This window comes from Odocoileus virginianus, chromosome 8, assembly GCF_023699985.2.
Source record: "Odocoileus virginianus isolate 20LAN1187 ecotype Illinois chromosome 8, Ovbor_1.2, whole genome shotgun sequence".
Taxonomy (NCBI): Eukaryota; Metazoa; Chordata; class Mammalia; order Artiodactyla; family Cervidae; genus Odocoileus; species Odocoileus virginianus.
In genome coordinates, this window is record NC_069681.1 from 18,314,011 (window position 1) to 18,337,794 (window position 23,784).

The window sequence follows — 23,784 nt, forward strand, 5'->3', positions numbered from 1 at the left end:
ATATATATATTTCAAATATATAACATCAGAAACTCTAGGGACTTCTCTGGTGGTCCAGTGGTTAAGAATCCATGTGCCAATGCAGGGGACATGGGTTTGAGCCCTGGTCCAGGAAGACCTCATGTGCTGCAGGGTACCTAGCCCCATGTACCACAACTACTGAACCCGTGTGCCTACAGCCCCAGCTCCACAACAAGAGAAGCCATCGCAGGCCTGCACACTGCCACCAGAGAGTAGCTCCCACTCAATTGCAATAAGAGAAAGCCCATGCAGCAACGAAGACCCAAGACAGCCAAAAGTAAATAATCAATAAAAATACTAAAAAAAAAGAAAAAAAAGAAAAAAGGAATTCTACCTGTAAAAATACTTTTTTTTTTTTTTCATGAAAGATCAACCTCCATAAGACTCTATCTCACTTGCTATGCTAACATAAGAATTCCAATCTTAAGCTTTTTGAAGAACAGTCAATAGAAGGAAATTCCAGTGTGACAAACATTTTGACAATCCCTTAGTGCTATCTCCAACGGGATCTGGTTACATTGTGCTCTTCTAGGAAGGACGGAGCTTTGAATGTAGGTTTTAATCCAACAGTAATTCTCTTTTTCTAGTAGTACTATATGTGGTGATTCCCTGATTGTCTATTTTACAAAATTAGGGCCCTGGGAAGGAAAATAGGTTATTCTTCCTTCCCTATTTTTCTACACTTGAGAGTTTAATACACAACATTTTCATAGTAGTTAATTTTTAAAACTAGGCATTTCTATGCAGATTTAACCAATGTCTTCATTTAGTTGACCAGAAGTTTATTAATATCTACCACCAACCAGAGGGATTACCTCACAGCTCAGTTGGTAAAGAATCTGCCTGCAATGCAGGAGACCCAGGTTCAATTCCTGGGTGGGAAGATCCCCTAGAGAAGGAAATGACAATCCACTCTAATATTCTTGCCTGGAGAATCCCAAGGACAGAGGAGCTTGGCGGGCTACAGCCCATGGGGTCGCAAGAGTCTGAGATGACTTAGTGACTAAATCACCACCATCACCACCACCAACCAGATACACATTAAGTATCACATAATTACATAAGGCTAATTTCTGATTTATGAATTAATAACCTTTCACTTTATTAATAACCTTTCACTGTATCATTTTAATATTAGGGTAATTCAAAATGTTTATACAAACAGGTGTTTTTTTAAATAACACTTATTTAGTAGGAGACCGGGATGCAGTTTTCGTACTGACAGTTACCTTGCTATAGAAAGACTGTGTACCTGGAATCTGACTTCAGAGTCTGTTCTGCCTGTTTTTTGTCTTGGAAATATCACTTCATCCGTTTCCTCATCTATAGGTTGCAGATCACAATAGCCATTCCACAGTGTTCTTATGAAGACAAAATGCCATAAATATAGGAACTATTTTGAGAAATGGAGTATTTCCTGCCATATCAATAAACAAGAATGTCACAGTCATCAGTGATTCCAGCCATTCAGGGCAACCAGGAAGGAAAATAATACCTGCTGCAGGGCAGCCATTAGGCTGCAGCTGTTCCCTATGGTGAGCACTGAGAAAAAACAGGATATGGCCCCAGATAGCTGAGATGCATATGAAAAGAATGATTTCAGTGAGCCCAGACGCTTGCATCTTCTGGTACATAGAACACATTAAATTCCTTGAGGTATATCTGGTTTTCTTTAATTCACAAAAATTCTTTTGATGTTCAGACTACCTGCCCCTTGTTGCAAACTTCCATATAACTTGACCTCCCTCCCCACCCCAACCTCCAGCAGTTCTCTCAGGGTCACTTGAGATGCTGTCTCCCAGGCTTGAAGTCCTAAAAATTCCCACTGAATAAATCATATTTCTCAACTTTCAAATTGTGACTATATTTGACGGCAACATATTCTTCAAAGGCAAAACTGGGTTTAACAGAGATACACACAAAACTGGGTTTTATGGGACCCAAGCATGGTCAGGAACTGGATATCTTAGAAGGGAGTGGGGAGGAGCTTTTTATAGCGATTGAGCTAAGCAGTATTAGTGACTGGGCCCAAGTACCAATCCTTTCCCCCAGGAATTCTACTTCCAAAGCACAGACTTCTCAAATGGGGGTGAACTCAACCCCAGGGCATATTCTGTGATTTTTGTCCTTGGTTCACACCCCTCGAGGCTGCAAGTTTGGGAGAAGCCATTCTTTCACCTTTGTAATCTTGTAATTGCTCGTTTGAAGGTGCTTAACGCCTTTGCTATTAGAGAAGGTCCCTATATAGGGGGCTGGACGTCAGAATACTGAGTCAGGCTAGCGGCTAATTGTATTTAAGTTCTTTCTCTCCAAAGGAAAGGGCAGTGGTGTTTTTCCTAAAAAGAAACCTTGAATTGGGTCCCTCGTGTTCAGCCTAAAGCCTGCAAAGAAATAGATGGTGAGGGCGGGGGCGGCAATAGTTAACTATTTTGACTGTGCTCTGGCTGGAGCCCTTGGCTACAGCCCTGGCGTTGGTCCCAGCGCAAGTGCCCATCCCACGCACCCCGGGTTGTGGGGTGCAGGCGGACAGCCGACTCCGTCTCCCCTAAGCCGCTGAGGCCGAGCTGCTGGTCGTAAGAGATGCAGATGAAGCGGTGTGAAGGGTTGGGCTTTTTTTTTTGTTCCTAAAAATGCAACGAACAAAAAAAAAAGTACAACAATCCAAACCCAACCATCTCGTTGTGCGCCGGTTTCCTTCCCAGGAGGCTCCACCGGCGACCACGCCGCCTCCCGTCGCCCGCGCTCTGCCCGGGCCCAGCCCGCGGACCCGCGCGATCCGCGTCCCCGGCCCGGCTCCCCGAGGGCGCGCGCAGCCCTCACGAAGCGAGCGGAGCGCGCCGCCGGGAGCCCGCGCTGCCGGGAGCCCGCCCCTCGGCCCCGCGCACCGCGCGCGGTGGCGGTTGCAGGCGGCGGTTGGAGATACCGGAAGGACTCCCGCCTCCCCTCACCCGCGGCCTCCCTCCCCCGGGGAAAAGCGAGCCCCGGGAGGCGGAACAAAGGCGCGGCTCGGCCGGGGAGGCGGACCGAGGTGCCGGGGGAAGGAGGGCGTCGGGGCCGGGCCCGTCGGCGCCGCGAGTCCATTTTGCAGCCGTTCCCGCCTCGTAAACGCGCGGTACCTACGGCCGGAGGACTGGCCGCTGCGCGGCTCCCGGCGACTCCCCGCCACCGGCCCCGGAGGTCCGAGATAAGTACGCGCCGGCTGGCTTCTCCTGGGGAAGCGGGGTGGGGACTTGCCCTGGCTGGGCGGGCACCTGCGTGCGTGGGGGCTGGCGGAGAGCTCGGTCTGCGCTCGGGTCCCCGCGGAGAGCAGCCGAGCCCGGGAAGCGGAGGTGGGGGGGAACGGCGTGCGGGTGGGCGGCTGGGGGCCGGGGGCCGGTCCAGCGCGGCCGGGCTCCAGGAAATCTGCTCCGCTACCCAGCGCTCCTGGCTTCACCGCCGGCTCCTCGGGATCGCCTACAAAAGAAGAGGCGACCGTGAACCAGAGTCTGAGCGCGCGACCACCACCCTCTGGTACTGAACGCGGGGAGGTGCCTGGTGCCGGGGGAGGGCGCCCTAGCCGTGAAGCTCCTTAGCACAAAAGATCGCCAGGCTCTCCCAGGCTCCTGGCCTTTTCACCATGTCCTTGCCGCCTGGCCTTCTTTGGGGGTGGGGGGTGGTGGTGGGGAGATGATTGGAAAAAACGTTGAGGGTCAAGACTAAGGATACAGTGCAGATAAATGTATAACACTCTTCTTTCTTTGTTCTTGTTGCAGTAACCTCGTTTTGATTACCAGTCACGACCAAAACCTGATTGCTTTGCCTTGGGAAACAAGTACTCCTGGCTTGCAAGTGATAGAGGTAAACTACAATACTTTTCCCTACATTAAGCAAAAAAGCACCCAATTTCTTCAGGCCCAGAACCTTTCAAAATCGAACTCTGTCGAGTGTATGTGTTCCCACCCTCATAAATGGTCTTTGTTCTTTTCATATTTTGTCAAAACCCAGAAAAATAGATTCAGTACTTAGACATTCTTTATATGACAGTTATTTGAAACATAATTCAAAGATTTGTATTGCAAAGGAAAAGAGGCTACAACAACTTTTGCTTTTGAATAGGGTTTGTCTTTTTTTTTTTTTTTTTTTTCAATTTCTTGTGTCACTGCTGCTTGGGTTTGTACAACAGGGCTTGAGATTTCTGACCCTAGAGACCTGTATATAATAGGTATTTTAAAAGCAGAATTTCTTTCACATAGCCAGTGCCTCTGGTAGAACTTGATGGAGTTGTTGATTAACTGCTTATACTTCTGTCTTGCACAGTAAGAAGATATATTTCTTCATACTCTCCTGTCTTTCCCTAAAAAGACTGTTGTCCTTTTTTTTTCACCAGCTGACATACTAAGCCTCTCTGGCAAGTCTTTCTGTAACACCAGGTTATTTTTATTCTCTGCATGTATTGGTTACCTGGCCCTACTTCTGCCACAGCTGTTCAGCTATGCCCATCTCCACCAACGGTGCTTTGCACCTGCTATGCTATGTAACACTTACTTTGCCCTCCCTTGAAATTATAGTTCAACAGAGTCCAACTGTCTTAGGACTTTTTTTGGTTAATACACTCATGCTCTAACATACACTGTAAATGTGTAGTTATAGTTCAGTTCAGTCACTCAGTCCTGTCTGACTCTGCCCCATGAACTGCAGCACACTAGGCCTCCCTGTCCATCACCAGCTCCTGGAGTCCATCCAAACCCATGTCCATTGAGTCGGTGATGCCATCCAACCATACCGTATCTATACACACATATGTTAATTAAATCACCTTACACTGATATAGATCAATAGTTTACATGATTGTCACACATTACTTAATCTTTCCAAGAACATTATGAAGTAGGTATTGTAAAAATCCTGATTCCATGAAGGGTAGAACTAGTGCTTGGAAAGCTAGGTAGTTAGATGCACTTTCAGTGCTCTTTACCCTTCTTCACTGGAGAACCTGTTACAACCTACTTTGTAAAAATTATAGCATTTTAGAAGGGGTTTAGAGAACTCATGATTAAATGTCTCCATTTAATGAGCGAGGATCCTGAATTCTTGACCCACTTTTCCCGTAACTGGGCGGCTCAGACCCTATGCCTTGCCTGCTGTGAACAGTGCAGGGTGGGGCTCTGTTTTCACTGGTAAAGTTAGGTGTTTAGCTAAATGACCTCTAAGGTGTTGTTAAGCCCAGTATTTGTTTTATTCTTACCCCATAACTTTTAGCACCATGTACTATATATTGGTAATATGCAGACACATACTAATATTAACTGCCTTAAACTGTTTTATACTTTAAACTTAGGTAGGTATGGTAAAGTATGCCTTCTTTTTTTTTTTTACTAAGTTCTATAAAAGTATGGTTCTGTTGTAAGGTCAGGAACTACTTGGAGAGGTGGAGCATCATCATGCATCATTGGTCAGAGTTCAGAAAGTGGTATACTCTTTTCTATAGGGAAGCTTGGTGGTCTTTTCAAGAGCCTTGAGAATGTTTCTACTCTTTAACTCACCTGACAATACACTTAAAGGAACCATCTAAGGAAATAATTAGAGTGTTGGACTAAGACTTTGCTACATTGTTCATGAAAATGTTATAAACCCCCCCCCAAAATAAACAGTAGGAAATAGCATATCCATAAGATAGATGATCATGTTTTGAAAGAATAGGGGAACAACAGAGGAAATGCAAGTAATAAAACAAGTGGAAAAAGTGGACAGAGTTGTGTTATGTTACCAGTCCTGTTAAAATATGTGTATGTGCACACACACACAAGATTGGAAGAAATATGCCAAAATAATGTTAGAAGAAATACACCAAAATAATAATAATGGTTATTTCTTGGCAATGTGACCGTGGGTAATTTTTTTCTCTATATTTCCTGAATTTTCTGTAATCACAAATTATAATTGTAGAAAAACAAAATCCACTTGTATGGATAACCTCTCCAACGTTAATCTGGTGTCAGCTTTCTACGTCCTTTTGTAAGGCATTTATTTATTTATTTATTTTTTTAAAGATAATCTCTTTCTTTATTGGAAACTCAAGGGACAGATCTTTACAGAAAACGATCAGACCCTGAATCAGCAGAGCGGTTTGTGAGCGCGGTGCACGGGGCCCGGGAGCGTGTCCTCCCGGGAGCCAGCGCTTGTAGGACTTGCTCTGGTGGGCGCAGGTGGGTTCGATGCCTTCTCTTCTGTTCTCTGGGACAAAAAGGCATTTATTATACCTTATATGGTAATACCTCTGTAAATGTACTGTATTTTGGAATTTAGGGCAGGAATTGATTTTTGACTTAGTATTTCATCCTTTAAAACAGCGTTAGATTGTTGGATTATCCATCTTTGTATTCATGAAAGACATTGCTACTGCCGTTACCTTGCCTTGAAACTCTTAGGTACTAGAGGAATAGTACCCCTAACAGGTAAGCAAAAAATAGGTGTCCTTTGACATATAGAATAGTTACACTCCAGTTAAGCCCTTAAGGGAACCCAAGCAAATTCCTTTAATGTGGATTGCTTTCTAATTCATTTGCATTATAGATGTAGATACATTTCTAAGGAAAAGTTGAACTGAAAATTTTTGCTGATAGTTTAAATGATTGTCTTTCCTGTGGAATAAGCACCACAAGTGTATCCTATTTGGCAATAGCCTGGCCACCCCTTTAAAATTCCCAGAGGAGCTCTTGGTTCTCCTGAATATGTGCAGATACTGAATAGGAGGGAGGACTGTCAACATAGTGGATAGAATATAGCCAACCTGGAAACTGCTTAAAGTTTAGCATAATTAGGTTTCTGTTTGAAATAACTTCTAGATGAGTTTTACTTAGAATAAAATGTGTATGTAATTCTACACTGAACAAAGGGAACTTGGTTCAGACCAATTTTATTGGTAGGTAGTACTGATCAGTTAGCCACAAAATAACCTTCTTCTCTTGGTACAGTATTACACACTAAGTAATTTCACTTCCCAGATAGATTTAGCTTGCTGTGTACTGAACTGACAGTACTTTTCTGAAAGCTGGCATTAACCTCAAATGCAGGGCTAGATGATGAAAACGTTTAATAGATACCAATCTGTTGGGGATAATAATTTAGGCTAATGATTGCCAAGTTTATTATTGTGAAAGAAGATTTGTTCTAGGGGTAAAATTTTGTCACCTTCATTTAAACCTGTTTACATTTATTTGGGAGAAAAGAAACCAGACACCTCTGGTTCAGAAAACCTTTGTCGGTAGTTCCAATTAAAGTTAATTTTAACTCTTAACAGGTAAAGATAAATAATCTGAGTCTGGTTGGTACCAGACTAGGAGAATAATTTAGGCCATATGTTATGGTTCCTTGAAATTCAGACCTCATTTTATTCTAATTGATTTCATCTGGGTGGGAGAGAATGGGATTCCATGCCATTAGATGTCGTCATAGATTTCTAAATAATTGTTCATAAATAGGATAGTGATACCTGATCTAGCTCATAATCCTAGAACTATTGATTTAATGCTACTGATTAACAGGATTACAGAATAATATCTTGGGTGACTATCAGGTGAGAGAGAGAAGGTGTTAGATAAGAGGAAATAAAAAAGATTATATTACTTGAAGTAGAATGGGGAAGATGAGTTAAAAGAAAAATAAACAAAAAAGAGTCAAGGAAAAAGAGTGGCATAGAGAAGAGAATTAAAGAAAGGAAAAAACTAATTTTTTCCAAGTTTGTCTGGACTATGAAGGTAATGACATAGTTTTTGGTTTTTGAGATGTCATCTTAGTCCAAAAACTTGTGAAGTTTCTGACTAGGTAGGGCTTCCAAGCTGCTAGACCTTCTGTACTAGGTTTATTTTGCCCTAATCAGGAATCCTATTAGAAGTACTGTGGGGGAAATTTTACTTATTATTACTTATTTATTACTGCTACTTATTCTAGGCAATGCCAGAAAAGGTAGGTTACTTATGTCTTATATGGACACAGAGGTAAATTGTATAGTGTTTGCAAGGGCCATGTAACAATTAGATAAGCTATTTTAGATACTATACGTGGTATATTTTCATATTCCTTTTTTAAGTTATTAGAAATTTTGTTTTTTTCTTAATCTCACATTATCCTGTTTGGATCATGTTTTGGCACAGTCTCTAAAAGCCAGAATGAAGTGTTAATAACACACTGATAAAAGAGTACTTAAAAAAAAACAACTTGGTAAATGGTTTTCATATATTATTAGATAACTTTCAAAAGTTTTTCAATGAGGAGAAAGACTAACACGTGTAAGTGGTTTGTCCAGGGTCATAGGTTGAGAGCAAAATGAGTATGTCAGTCTACTCATAGGCCTGGATCCAGAGATTTCCAATAAGATACTTTTTATTTTATAAAAGATTAAAAAATGTTATAGCAGATTAAGCTCTTTATGAAGCTTTATCATAGTCAGCTAGTGTTTCTGAAGTTTTACCTTTTTAGCTCAATATGATTTTCTTATAACTGGTCTCATTGTTGAGTTTTTTTTTTAACTTCTGTGAAAATTTTCAAATATACTGAAAATTAAAAGTACACTACAGTAGATATCCTTACATCCTCTACCTAGATTCAATCATTGTTAATACATCTTTAGTAAGTTTCAAGAAGCCATTTAGTGGATCTCATACTAAATTATCAGTATACTACTTGGAAATAAGATTAACTAGTTGGATGAGAGGACATAAGTTTTTTAAAAGGTGAGCTCTTTTATTCTATACTTTGTTCCAAAATAAGGTTGATTGATGACTGGCTGTTTAGTAGAGTTCACATAATTTAGTTTTGTCTGTGAAGTGAGTTTCAGTATTTTCTATCTAGTTACTTGTTAGGTATTTACATACTGCTTTGAAATTTCTGAATTCAAAGATGCTTCAAAGCAGGATGGAAATTAGGTTTAAATTTCTAAGATACAAGGTATAATCTTTTTATTCTCTAATGGGATTTGGGAAAAAAATCATGGATATTATTTTGAACTTTATATTGTTGTCAACTAATGAAGTGCAAAGATTTAATAGGAAAGGTTCTTTTAATTAAAAGGTTTTATTAAAATTACCTTTTAAGAGTGAATAAAATGAACACCTCTTCATTTATAATCATTTTGAGTTGATCATATAAAAACAAAAAGGCTTCCAAGAGAGAGAAGTCAACTTTTACTTCTGTTTTATGACTCCTTTCCTTTGGGTTGTGTTAGTCCTCTGTCGTGTCCGACTCTTTGTGACCCCATGGACTGTAGCCTGCCAGGCTCCTCTGTTTGCGGAATTCTCCAGGCAAGAGTACTGGAGTGGATGGCCATTGCCTTCTCCAGGGGCTCTTCCTGACCCAGGGATCGAACCTGGGTCTCCTACATTGCAGGCAGATTCTTTACTGTCTGAGCCACCAGGGAAGCCCGTAACTTAGTTTTTCTATCTTTTAAAATATTCTGGTTGTTGTGTTAACAACTCTTGTTGCTAGTAATATATACCCAGTCAAGGTAGTATTGATCAAACAGTTTTTGTAGTCTTCCTTGAGTGGATATTTTGAAAGTTTGCTTAAAAATAAATCTGTGGTGGTGTTATACAACTGCATTTGTCAAAACTCATAGAATTATGTACCAAAAGGAGTTTTATTCTCCATAAATTAAAAAATATATTTCAAAGTATAAATACAGTAGACGAAGTTGAAAACCAGAGGAGGTGGTAGGTAACTAGTTATATATTCAGCTACTTTCTTTGTTGGTATAGAACTTGGGAGATTTTTAGGAATTCCTTGGCAGTGTGATGGTTAGGACTCTGTGATTTCCGTACTGCAGGCCCAGGTTCAGTGCCTGTTCAGGGAACTAAGATCCCACAAGCTGCGTGGAGCAGCCAAAATAAATGGAACTTGGGAAGTTTTTAATTCAAAAGAAGAAATGAATCTGGGAAAACTTGTTTGCCTTTATATACTTAATTTGAGATTGGTTAAGTTGAAATTTTATGACTGGTGAACAAATTTTGTTCACATAATAAAGTTTCTTGACATCTATATTTGTCCCCACACAAAGGGGATATATATTTTAGTTTCATCAAAGAAGTAAGCTCAGGTGATTTATTTAGATTTTTTTATGTGTTAGCACACTTTTTTAAAAAAAGAATCTGTAAGTTCCTTTACTGTGAAGCATACCCTTCTCTTAGGCTAAAAACCTTATTGTTTTCCTTTAAAACTTTTAAGGCAGCAAACTTGCCATGGTTTCTTGGGTTCTTAGGCTAATATATCTCAGTTTTCTCTAAAAGTCAGCTAGGGACGTGGTCACAGAGTTTTGACATAAGGTTTTGAGTATAAAGCTAAGAAAAGAAAATTGTTTTAATGTGGATTAAAATGAAAATCTTTAAATTATGAACTAAAATTTATAAGTTGTATCACTAAAAGTGGAACAACAGGATCTACTATGGTTTTGATGCAATTTTTTTTAGAAAAGGGACTTTCCAAATAGTAATGTTTTTCTCTGGTTCATTTTAAGAGCTGTAAATTGATTATGGCTTTGGGATGACTATTATTTCTAAATTTTCCTGTGTGTGACATTTTCCTTTTTTTTAAATCATACTTGATTGCTTTAAAATTCTTCTTGGCCACTATTGCAGTATCCTCAGTTTTCTTCAAAGTTTCTTTGTCTTGGGTGCCTTTTTCTCCTTCTCATGACAAAACAGTATCCTTTGTTCTTCCTTTTAGTTATTTAACATGCTTAGATAGGATTCTCTGGAAATACTAACCTGGCAAGGAAGAGTAAATTAGGTTTACTTTATTGAATGCTGCTGCCACTACTTTCCTGTTCCTACTGCTTACTCCAAAATATAATTCTAGGTGAAACATGTTAGCAGGGGAGGTGATAGAACCAGGACTAGTGGTGGAGGATCATGAAAAGTTTTCTTTCTTTGCTCTAAAGAGTCAGAATGTTTTATAACTGCTTGATAACCTTTCAGCACACTAACCGCCGTCTCTGAAGCCATTCTCTTTCCAGTGCTTTTCAAAGATTGATTTGTCATGTCACAAAAGATTTTTCAGAAAAATAAGCTCATCACCATTTTTGCCATATGACACTAAATTTTGACAGAATACTCTACTTTAGTTCTACATTATTATTGTTTAGTTGCTAAGTCGTGTCTGACTCTTCGCGACCCCATGGACTGTAGCCCACCAGGCACCTCTATCCATTGGATTTCCCAGGCAAGAATACTGGAGTCGGTTGCCATTTCCTTCTCCAGGGGATCTCCCTGACCCAGAGATCAAACCACTGAGCCACCAGGGAAGCCCCAGTTCCACATATATATGTATTATATATTTATTATACATATATCTTTCACAACCTAAGACCATAAACTAATTGGTCCTGCAAGTTCAGCGTATCTTTTAAGTCTTCTACATTGTAGCTCCAATTGTGATTCTTAAAATTACTATCAAAAATGTTTACTTACTTTTGGTTGTAAGATGACATAGAGATTAGTAGACCCTATTTTATTTATTTATTATGTATAAATTTTATTTATTACTTTGGTGGCAATGTGATAAATTATGAAGGATATGTTTATCTTAGTAAACTGAATGGCGACATATTTAATGCTATGGTGACATATTTAATGCTATTTTTGTTTCTAAAACTTTAGGGATAAGAGTTTTAAAATATACATTTTAAAAGAATAAACTTGAATTGAGAATTAGTATTCTCTAGTTCTAAGGTCTCAAATATTTTGGTCTCAGGACCCCTTTAGACTTGAAAGCTGAGGCTCCCAAGAGCTTTTATTTACATGTGTATTTGAAATTAAAACTGAGAAAAAAAATTAAGGTAATTCATTTAAAATGACAACACTAAACCTTTCACATGTTAACATAAATAATTTGTGAAAAATAACTTTTCAGGACAGTTGTGAGAAGGGTGGCCTTGTTTTACATATTTAGAGATCTCTGTCGAGAATCGCCATTTAGTAGACAACAACAGGAATCTTTTATGTATCTCTGCATTACATCTGTTACAATCAGTTATTTTGGTTAAAATATACAAAGAAAATCCAATTTGACTTGGCACAGATACGTAATTGGTGAAAGGAGGAATATTTTAATGGCCTTTTCGGAAAACTATCACTCTTCAAAACTCAACAAGCGGTAGTTTCTTAAAAGTTAGTTGAAGTATGAAATCTGAAATCATATTTTTTTTAACATAATGGTCTTTTGATCTTTTACCCAGACATGACCTGTAACATGCATTGGTGATTTGAACCAGTTAATTTGCTGTGTAATGTAGATCTCCAATGCACGCACGCACACTAAGTCTCTTCAGTTGTGTCCGACTCTGTGCGACCCTGTGGACAGCAGCCCACCAGAATCCTCCATGCACAGGATTCTCTAGGCAAGAATACTGGAGTGGGTTGCCATTTCCTTCTCCAGTAGATCTCCAGTGACATATTTCATTATATAAAGATCTCTGTCGTAAAACAATACGCATGTTAATGTTACCACTTGTTTCATTAGAAAAGTCTTTAATTAATGGTAAGCTATCAAGCTCTTAAGTGGCAGCTATGTTTGCCAAAATCCAGTTTTCACTTAAAAATTCAACTTTTTATCATTGGCGAGAAACACTGTCATTTGTTTCCCTTGAAGTGATGGGCTCATTTTGTTTGTTTTCAGAAAAATGTCTGCCAGATACCTAAGTCTCCACACCCATAGTTTGTCATTCATTGTTTCAATTATAAAAATGGTGTTCCCTGAAAAAAGCAGCTGATTAGCGTGTGGCTAAATTGCCTAATTGCTTTTCCTCCAGACAGTATCTGCTGGTATGCAACAGAAATACTTTGTGGTTACTTCATATTTTGTTATATGAAGGATTTAAAAAGATATGTACACAAGGATTAAGATTTAGTAAAATGAATAATTTTTACTGTTTTATTAAGAACATTCTAAAATGAACCTGGCTGCCCTCACCTTTGCCCCAACTGTGAGTATGTGGTGTTGAAGAATACATTAGGAATCCAGTTTGGGGCTACCTGTGGTCTTGTTTGGTTCCTGCTAAGGCCCCAGCCGTATCTGCTTAACCATTGCTTTCTTAACAGTGCAGTGTCAACACTGTGCCAAAGGTAAATAGCATCTCAGTATTATATGAAAATAGTATTGTCCTCACAGGTGCCCTAGAAGAGCCTTAGGGACGCCCAGGTTCCTCACCACTGCATCTTGAGAACTGATTGCTCCAGACAGTGCAAACAGCTTTGATTACTGTCCCAGTGGTTTTAAAAAATATCCATTTAATTCTCTAGGGAAGAATGAATTGCAGCTCTCTCATTTTATGTTTTTACCCCTGATTTTAATAATTGTAATCTTGCCTTTGAAATAGGAAAATGTGCCAGTTTTTAATAAAAGTCTCTGTGAGAGAACATGCTTGGATTTATATCTCTGCTTTCTTTAAATAGCATACCATTTTATAATTGTGGGCCCAGACTAAAGAGCTCATTCTGTTCAGACACTGAGTGGCTTTGTTTCTGACAGCTAGTAGTCAGCTCGGTTTTAAAACAAGCATTTGGGCTCTGCTGGCTCAACTTGCAGTTGTCCTCGTCCTCGCCCTGGCTCAGCCAATGACTGTGTTGGAAAGCCCGCACAAAGGCCTTGTGTACCGGGAGCCCCACTGATAAGGAGTGTGTTCTAGTCCCAGCAGATGAAATCTGCTTCGGTGTGCATTCCCGTCCCAAATTTCTCTTACTTTCTTTGTTTGACTGGTTATTTCTGTGACAAGAGCATTTTTTAATGACTGTGAAGTTAGTTTCTTCTAATTATTTCATAGCCCAAATGGAGGGGATTCCTGGCGTAGAATAAAATGTTTCTCTCTCTCTGGTAGGAGATGTGATGGAGCTGCTTGAAGAAGACCTCACGTGCCCAATCTGTTGCAGTCTGTTTGATGATCCCCGGGTTTTGCCTTGCTCGCACAACTTTTGCAAAAAGTGCTTGGAAGGGATCTTAGAGGGGAATGTGCGGAATTCCTTGTGGAGATCCTCCCCATTTAAGTGCCCCACGTGCCGGAAGGAAACTTCAGCAACCGGAGTCAACAGCCTACAGGTTAATTACTCCCTGAAGGGTATTGTGGAAAAGTATAACAAGATTAAGATCTCTCCCAAAATGCCAGTGTGCAAAGGACACTTGGGACAGCCTCTCAACATTTTCTGCCTGACTGACATGCAGCTGATCTGTGGCATCTGTGCGACTCGGGGTGAGCACACCAAGCACGTCTTCTGTTCTATCGAAGATGCCTATGCTCAGGAAAGGGATGCCTTTGAGTCCCTCTTCCAGAGCTTTGAGACCTGGCGTCGGGGAGATGCCCTTTCTCGCTTGGATACCTTGGAAACTAGCAAAAGGAAGTCTCTACAGTTGCTGACTAAAGATTCAGATAAAGTGAAGGAGTTTTTTGAGAAGTTACAATACACGTTAGATCAAAAGAAGAATGAAATCCTGTCTGACTTTGAGACCATGAAACTTGCAGTGATGCAGGCCTATGACCCAGAGATCAACAAACTCAACACCATCTTGCAGGAGCAGCGAATGGCCTTTAACATTGCTGAGGCTTTCAAAGATGTGTCAGAACCCATCATATTTCTGCAACAGATGCAGGAGTTCAGGGAGAAAATAAAGGTCATCAAGGAAACTCCTTTGCCTCCCTCAAATTTGCCCTCAAGCCCTTTGATGAAGAACTTTGATACCAGTCAGTGGGAAGACATAAAACTAGTGGATGTGGATAAACTGTCTTTGCCTCAAGACACTGGCTCGTTCATTAGCAAGATTCCCTGGAGACTTTATCCATTATTTGTGGTGGTCATTCTGCTTGGCCTTCTCGTTTTCTTCAGTCCCGCCATATTCCTAGAATGGTCCGTATTTGATGAAATTGCAACTTGGAAAGATAATCTTTCAAACTTTAGTTCCTACCTGACTAGATCGGCTGATTTTGTAGAACAATCAGTTTTCTACTGGGAACAGTTGACAGATGGGCTTTTCATTTTCAGTGAAAGATTGAAGAGTTTTACTTTGGTGGTGCTGAACAATGTGGCAGAATTTGTGTGCAAATATAAACTATTATAAAATCTGTTTCAAGTACATAGTTCTGTGTCTTTTGTTAGAAATTTGTTAGAATAGAGTGGTAGTTCAGATTTGGTTAAGATTCCAGTCAGATATTGCCCTCTAAAAGTATTCCTTTCAAAAATAATGTCTTATACATGTTGAAATTAGGTAGCATAAAGATAAAAGTGAAATCTAATAGTCTAGTCTCCAGCCCGCCTTCCTTTTTACAGGTGCTTTTGAAATTAGCATCCTATACCCAGCACCGGTTGTGTTTGTGCTATGAAAGGGGAGGGTAAGAGAATACATGATTTAATATTGTACTGATGAGGTAGTGTAATAATGATTGTTTTTAAGCATGTAATAAAGACTACTCTTGTAAAGCAGCTGTTTTTTGTTTTTTGAGAGTGAACATTCTTTAAAAAAGGAATAAGATAAGATGGATTGAATTTGCAGCTTTTTCTGCAGAGGGTTGATTTCCTTTTCCAATACAATGTAAATCTCATGTAAACAAAAAATGGCATTTTCTTATGCTAAGTTGACAGGTGGGTGGAGATTTATTTCAGCTTGCCTTTTATCTGCTTTTAAGTTTTGTAATTATCACCAAAGGAATTTGGCGGTAAACTACAGAAGTGTTAGTGACTCTGCAAGCCAAGGCATGGTTTAAAAAGAACACATGGCAAAAGCAGGAAGTGGGAAGGCCTCCTTTTTACTGGCAACTAAGTGTTGTTACAAAATATAATGGCAACTGTACAACCAACCAATCCATTTGTTTAAAGAACTTTAGTGAGACTCATTTGACAGTAGATGAAGCAGTCTATCAGCTATTACAAAGTACAAAGTAATCAACTAAACACGAGTGCTATCCTGTCTGCTCACATGAGATAAAGATGCCCTATCTCCCACAGAACAAAAACACTTAATTTTTTTTCACCTTGTTTAGGCTTCAGATGAAAACCGGAAGTGACTTAGAACCTCTTTCAGTCAAACTTATTTCTGTCATGGGGCAAGACATTCCTTGACAGTCCAGAGTGTGTTTACCCCAGTACATTAATTTGGTTAAGAGGAGGTAATACAAGCAGGGATGGGAAAAAAAGGTGGCAACTAAATTTCAAGTACAGAAGAACCTTTGCAGTTATGAGAAGAGTAGTCAACTTAAGCTGCTGTTTGAGGTAATGACTGCCTCATCCCCAACTGTCAATCTAGGATTTAGCCACTAAATTTCTAAAGGGGTCATAAGAAATTAAGATATTTCTCTAGAAATAGTGTCTCTGTCATGAGGACTCAAGTAGATACAAGGTGTGGAGAGGCTGAATGGTTTTCTGGTTCCAGAATATATTTTAAATACATATTTACAAGAGGTTTTCATGAAGGATTTTTCTTTTTAAATGGGATACTGTAACTTTGCTGCCTGTTCTCAGACCTGTTGGCAGTTTCCTTAAACTATCCAGTTTCTCATCTGTTGCTTTTTCATTTTGTATACTGCACGTTCCCAAGTAACTCTCAAATTTGTAAACAGAGCTATGGATACACTATTTGCTTTAACAGTAGTTACCTGGAAATCTAGGTCTCTGTTTTTGTTATTTTCCCCTCCCCTAGATTTCTTAATCATATATAACTAACATTGTGGTTAAGGTTGATTTACAGGTTCCTAAGGCTGTGTCTGATGGTTTGTGGCCTCTAGTTGGAAGCAAGAGAAGAATGAGTGGTCAGGAACTGGTCACTTTGAACGTGGGAGGGAAGGTATTCACCACAAGGTCTTCCACCTTAAAGCAGTTTCCTGGCTCTCGGTTGACGAGAATATTAGATGGCAGAGACCAAGAATTCAAGATGGTTGGTGGCCAGATTTTTGTGGACAGAGATGGTGTTTTATTTAGTTTCATCTTAGATTTTCTGAGAACCCACCAACTTCTACTACCCACTGACTTTTCAGACCATCTTAGACTTCAGAGGGAGGCTCTATTCTATGAACTCAGTCCTCTGGTGGATCTCTTAAACCAAGAACACATGTTACAGCCAAGACCTGCTCTTGTGGAGGTACATTTCCTAAGCCGAAATACTCAGGCTTTCTTCAGGGTGTTTGGCTCTTGCAGCAAAACAATTGAGATGCTAACTGGGAGGATTGCAGTGTTTATAGAACAACCTTCTGCACCAGCCTCGAGTAGTAACTCTTTCCCTCCTCAGATGACGTTACTTCCATTGCCTCCACAAAGACCATCTTACCATGACCTGGTTTTCCAATGCGGCTCTGACAGCACTACTGATAACCAAACAGGAATCAGGTATTTTGTACTTTGAAGCCTCTATTCTATTATACCAGTTCCTAATGTTTCCCCTCAAAACTGAAATTTTCTCATGCCTGAATTTTCTTAGAAAAAATGATGACTGAAAATAATTTTTTTTGGAGGGGGCGGGGAGGTAATCAGTAGAGTTGGGTGGAATGACCAGATAATTATTGTCCAGATTGGGGTACTTTTCAGAGTGAGTGAAAGAATTGTTATTACATGGGACAATAGGAATAAATCAAAATAGTCCAGGGAAAACTGGGTCTATGGTCATTCAAGTTGTAGGAGGAAATAATTTCATAGATTATGTTCCACTCCCATGGAATGAGATGACTTTTTCTACCCCAAGGGTTTCTTTTGGTTGCTGGCATATAGTAAAGGCTCAACAGTTTGTCCTGATTTCCTTACACTCTATGTATATTTGTTCTTTCAGCCCTTCTGATTTGGCTACTAATTTTTCTCCATTCCACTTTATTTCTTAAACACCATTAAGGCAGATATATCCCATGGCAAATCTAGTCTCCTGTTACATCGTTGGCACTCTTGCACAACTCAAAATATTGGGATAGGCTGTCAGTATATTAAGGATAGTTGCTTCTGAGTCAGTTATTCACTTTCTCCCCCTGTTATTCTTGGCTGGACCCTCAGGCTGATTTTCACTCTACTGTCACGGACACTTCTTTTCCCCCTTAAAAATGTCTTAATGCGGTCCCACTATTATTTTATTAACTGTGAAAGCTGGCTTTAATTTTCAGGAGGGAAAAAAAGTCTGTATATGTTCTTTACTGATAGTATTTAAATAAAATATACTTTTTGGGGGGTAAAGGTAGACATATTTTGGGATATTAACTTTTACAGCAGACACCAGGAATGAACAGTGTTTACCTCTCCCACAACGTAGCCCGTGGTCCTGCATACCAGCTCAAAAACCCTGGGCAGTATGACAGTTCTGAAGTATTCACACTTTATATATAATCTCCTGTCTTTCATGAAATGTCATTTTGGGGAAAAGGATCCAGTTAAATTAACATGCTGATTGTGGAGAAAACCTAAGACCCTATCTTCACCTCAAAATGTTTTAAGATACCTCTGTGCACAACTGGTAGGACACTAAAATAAACAGAAGGGGAATTACCAGTTTTTATTTAAAAATCTGAGTGATTAAGATCTTCAGGGATCCCTTTATAAAAAGTTAAAAACAAGGAAAAGTGGTATAATTGATTTCAAGAACAAACATGCAAGGTGAAAAGATATCCTGGAAATACTAAATGATCTTTAAAAACTATACATTTGGAGAAAATGTAATCTTGAAAAACAGAAACTCAAGTTGGGATATTTTTGTGTGTACAATGACAGTAGTTTCCCCCTTCTTGTTTACTGTTTGTGTTTTACAAATCAGATTTTTTTCATTTTAATAAGAGAATGGCATAATTAAATTCCAAAACAGATAACTCTAAAACTAGAAGCTATTTTTAAGATGAGATTTTTTTCCTGCATCACCAAATAGTATTCTTTTCAGTGTTTGAAGTTTAGAATTTTTTCAGCTGATAAGTAGTTCGTGACCTTTTTTTTTTTCTATAATTCCAATTTCCGGGTAGAGGAAGAATACCCAAGATTGAAGGCAGGAGGAGGAGGGGACAACAGGATGAGATGGTTAAATGACATCACGGACTCGGATGTGAGTTTGAGCAAGCTCCAGGTGGTTGGTGACGGACGGGGACGCCTGGCTGCAGTGCTGCAGTCCATGGGGTCACAAAGAGTTGGACACAACTAATTGAACTGAACTGAACTGAGCTGAGATAGCCCAAATCCAGTGACATTATTGGGAGTTTAGGTCATCGGATGAAAACTCTTGGTCTTAAGAGGCCCACCTTAGGTATATCCTACTTAGCTGGCAATCATTTTTATTTCCTGCTCACTCCTTGGTCTGAATCTGTCCATTCAGGTTTTTTTTTTGAAGGTGAAAAGTGGAGAAGTAAGTCTGAATGGCTCCTCAGAGCCTGATATATCATCCAGCTGTTCAGTTACGTTCTACTAATGTGATTTATCACTTTGAGGTCTTGGTAACCTAGCAAGTTGCTCAGTTATTATCTCTTTAAGTTCATAGTACTAAAAATATTTGGCATGCATCTTGCAGAGGGCCATTCATATGATACCACATTATCAAGCTCAAGTTATGGTCACAGGATTCTAGAGTCTTTGGTAGCATATTCTGTCTTTTCCTTTTTAAGCTAGCTCAAATGGAGACGTGTAGTTGCCTTTTAAGTTTTTAAAAGAAATTTTGATTTTCCATTTCCCATTGGTTTCTTTTCTCTTTTTCTTGTGCCTTGAAATCTTCCATTTCTCAGTTTGGCATCTTAGGGAATCTGATATTTAGGCCCAGTGATTTCTTGCAAGTATATTCCACTTGGCTCAGTGATAAATCCGCCTGCCAATTCAAGGGACGTGAGTTCGATCCCTGTGTCAGGAAGATCCTCTGGAGAAGGAAATGGCAACCCACTCCAGTATTCTTGTCTGGAAAATCCCACGGACAGAGGAGCCTGGAAGGTTACAGTCCATGGGGTTGCAAAAGAGTTGGGCACAACTTAGAAACTGAACAACAACAATACTATTTGCATCTTAATTTTATCAGATGTTCTGTAACATTTTTTCTTTGACAAATGTTTCTAGGCTCTACAATCAAGATCTGGGGCTTGTGGGTAGATGAAATCATTTACTAATGTTAAAAATTTGCTGTATTAAACATAATAAACATTTTTTGGGTATGTACTTTGTAGTTTCATAATTCTTACATTTTATTATTGAATTCTTTTCTTTGTCTAGAATGAGTTTCTAAATGTGAGCTACAATAACCAGCCTATCAATCATAATTAAAAGGAGGCTAGGGGTGTCCCCAAGGCTCTTTTTATCCCATAAAACCACAGACAGTTTAGGTGGCAGCCTGGAACTAATTTAAGTTAGCCTTTTTTTTTTTTTCCCCATTTCATAAACAAATGGTGGGAGGACAGTTCAGTCGCTCAGTCATGTCCTACTCTTTGTGACCCCATGGACTGCAGCATGCCAGGCTTCCCTGTCCATCACCAACTCCCGGAGCTTGCTCAAACTCATGTCATGTGGGAGGACACAAAGATATAAAAAACATCCTAGATGGTCGATAAAGAAGGGGTGATATAGCTATATCTTTGTGGATATGTTATGTTGACATTATTAAAGCAACGTATTATTATGTTGACATTATTAAAGCAATCTTCCCTGGTGGCTTAGATGGTATAGAATCCGCCTGCAGTGCATTAGACCCGGTTTGATTCCTGGGTTGGGAAGATCCCCTGGAGGAGGGCATAGCAACCCACTTCAGAATTCTTGCCTGGAGAATCCCCATGGACAGAGGAGCCTGGCGGGCTAAGTCCATGGGGTCGCAATGAATCAGACACGACTGAGCAGCTAAGCTCAGCACGGCACAGTCAATCTGAAAAGTTAAGGTATATATTTTTTCTTGATTTATGTGTATCAATTCTATTGAGTGTTCTAGAAAATAGGAAGTTTTGTCATTTTGACTCTAGAGTCCTTTTAGATCCTATGTTTTACTCTTCAACTATGGATAGGTATTGAGGAAAATTGACAATAAAATCTTGACATTTAATATCTGCAAAACCTCACCTGAAAAAATGCTTTCGATAACAGAAAGTCACAGGAGAAAATTTGTAATGTCAGTGCTGATAATGAGTAAAATTAGATCTAGGGGGAAACTGTAAAAGTATCAGATGTTTATCAAAATGACTGAATCAGTTAATTAAAACAATATTTAGTAAGTCAAAAAGAAAAACTGGAAATAGTTAAAAATTACATTATATAACAATCAAGCTAATTTAATTGTTTGATGAAATTGTTTGCTCCAGAAAATAATTGCTTAGTGAGACTTCATCAGTGTTAGCTATATTACTAAATGTAGAATTAAAATGACTTTGGAGATTATAGTAGGGTCTCTATTTTCAGTAGCCTGAAATTATTGGCTTAGATTTATAAATGAAATCTTTAAAAAAACTTGAGAAAAGTGGTATTATGCCTTTATTTGAAGTTATAAATCAAATTTATATATTTAGTTTTGCTAGTTATTAAAGGAATGTTTCGTAATTGAACATTTTTGTGTGTCCTAGGTATGTCTCCATAAAACCTGATAACCGAAAACTGGCCAACAGAACTAATGTTCTCAGCTTACTGATTGACACTTTACTGATGGAAGGCTTCCATCTGGTTGGCACCAGAACAGTATCCTCTGAAAACAGAACTGAATGCTATAGTTTCGAAAGGATAAAAAAACCTGACGCTCTTGCCATGAACAAAACACTGAAATCAGAGACTACCCTCATGCCAGAGCAATAGCCATCTTCCTGTTTGGAAATTCCATATATAGGGAATATATGTTAGTCAAATATGTTACTCAGTCTATCTTTCTGGCCTTCCACCATGCCATCTTTGGGCAACCGTATCTTAATGCTCAAGCCACACTGACTACTTGCTGCTCTCTAAACAACATCGTGCAGTTGGTGCTTTGGTGTATGTTCCTTCTACCTTCAATGCCTCTTTCCCCTTTCTCTTCTTCATGAACACATAAAGCATTCAAGAAGGGGCTATTGAGGGACTTCCCTGGTGGTCCAATGGTTAAGAATTCGCCTGCAAATGAAGGGGACATGGGTTTGGTCTCTGGTTCCAGAAGATCCCATATGTCACAAAGCAACTAAGCCCATGCAGCACAACTACTGAGCCTGTGTTCCGAAATGGGAAGCCTGTATACCACAAGCAGAGAGTAGCCCTCACTCACTGCAACTAGAGAAAGCCCATGTGCAGCAATGAAGACCCAACATGGCGAAAAAAAAAAAAATGGGGCTATGGAATCAGATTGCTTGATGTCTTTTTTTCTCCCCAAGTATCTGGGTTTATTGAGGGGATGGGGGTCTACAGGGGAGCCCCAGGTGCCTGTGGGGAAGGCCTGCCATCAGCCTGGAGGGCAGCAGCCCAGTGGGCAATTGAAGATGGGATCTTAAAAACCTGGGTCTACTTGAAAGAGTGGCTCTCAGCTCCACTGTGCGTGAAGCCTTTGGGTCCAAACATGGCTGTGTAGCAGGGGTGGTTGCAAGAGGGCTTGCCTTCATGCTCTGCATGACCCCCCCTGAAGTCGGTGTCTTTCCACATTCTCACAACTTCAGGCAAGGCTGATGCCAGTCCTTCCCCAGGGAGGTCACCCACTCAGCAAAGTATACCTCCATGTCACACTTGGGGCACATGGGCATGGAGGCGCTGAGTCTGGGGCAGGTGGCTGGGTGGGAACAGAAGAGAGCATTGGACTAGACTGCTTGACAACTAAGTCACTTACTAGCTACATGGCTTGGGCCTCAGCTTTTTTTAATCTATCAAATGAGGATAATAAATAAATATCCTTTATAGGATAATAAATATATCTCCCTTATAGAATATGTGAAAATTAAAGGAGATAATGTAAAATATTTAGCACATTGCCTGGCACATGGAAGTCACTCCATAACTATCATTGATGATAATGATGGAAGATGGGTGACCCACTTTCAATTGCACCTCTTCTTGGAGGCCTGTTTTCCTCTTTTCCTAGGCATAGGAAGGAGCCCTTTCCTCTGTATAGACTTACATGCCATCATAAGAACAAATTTTTCTCACTTGAATGTGAGCTTGATCCACTCAATAGTTTTAATTCTACTATGTGTAAAAGCATTGTACTAAACACTTGGTAAGAAATAGCTTTGTTAACAATTAGCACCCACTCTGGTGAAAAGCTTTTGAATATAACTTCTATTAATACTAACATTCAATGTTCATATAGTACTTTGATTTAATGAGTCCTCTTGTAGGAATGCTCATATATATATGTCATTTAAAACAATAGGATAAACATCTAGAAAGGAAATCATTAAATCAAAGAGCACAGAATTAAAGAGGGAATTGGCTCAAGATGGCAGAGTAGAAGAACGTGCACTTATCTCCTCCTATGAGAGCACTAAAATTGTAACTAGCTCTTGAACAACCATCAACAGGAGGACACTGGAACCCACCAAAAATCATAGCCCCCATCCAAAGACAAAGGAGAAAACACAATGAGACAGGAGGAGGGATGCAATCACAATAAAATCAAATCCCATAATCCTCTGAGTGGGCATCTCACAAACTGGGTAACAATAATACCAAATAAGCTCTCCCATTGTGAAGGTTCTGAACCCTACATCAGGTTTCCCAACCTGGGGATCCAGCGAAAGGCTTAGGAATCCCCAAGGAATCTGACTTTGCAGGCCAGCAGGATATGGTCACAAGATTTCCACAGGACTGTGGAAACAGACACTCCACTCTTGGAGGACACAAACAAAATCTTGCATGCACCGGGAAAGGAGCAGTGGCCCCGCAG

At 39.8% G+C, this 23,784-nt stretch overlaps 2 protein-coding genes and 1 pseudogene across 4 annotated transcripts; 2 read left to right on the forward strand and 1 right to left on the reverse strand.

Moving 5' to 3' along the window:
* Positions 1 to 1,672: 1,672 nt before the first annotated feature.
* Positions 1,673 to 23,784, reverse strand: LOC139036287 (cysteine-rich protein 1 pseudogene; annotated as a pseudogene).
* TRIM13 (tripartite motif containing 13) lies at positions 3,777 to 15,458 on the forward strand. 3 transcript variants are annotated; one of them, XM_020903993.2, is made up of 3 exons: positions 3,777 to 3,858; positions 6,351 to 6,455; positions 13,865 to 15,458. In XM_020903993.2, the coding sequence occupies exon 3, from the start codon at positions 13,873 to 13,875 to the stop codon at positions 15,094 to 15,096; it is 1,224 nt and encodes a 407-aa protein (XP_020759652.2). In that variant the 5' UTR covers positions 3,777 to 3,858; positions 6,351 to 6,455; positions 13,865 to 13,872; the 3' UTR covers positions 15,097 to 15,458. The 3 variants fall into 3 exon arrangements, with proteins under 3 accessions (XP_020759652.2, XP_070327369.1, XP_020759651.2); XM_070471268.1 differs by lacking the exon at positions 6,351 to 6,455 and having other exon boundaries at positions 3,780 to 3,858; XM_020903992.2 differs by lacking the exons at positions 3,777 to 3,858; positions 6,351 to 6,455 and adding an exon at positions 8,630 to 8,732.
* KCNRG (potassium channel regulator) lies at positions 15,549 to 22,254 on the forward strand. The gene is made up of 2 exons (XM_020903994.2): positions 15,549 to 17,354; positions 21,512 to 22,254. The coding sequence occupies exons 1-2, from the start codon at positions 16,774 to 16,776 to the stop codon at positions 21,735 to 21,737; spliced, it is 807 nt and encodes a 268-aa protein (XP_020759653.2). The 5' UTR covers positions 15,549 to 16,773; the 3' UTR covers positions 21,738 to 22,254.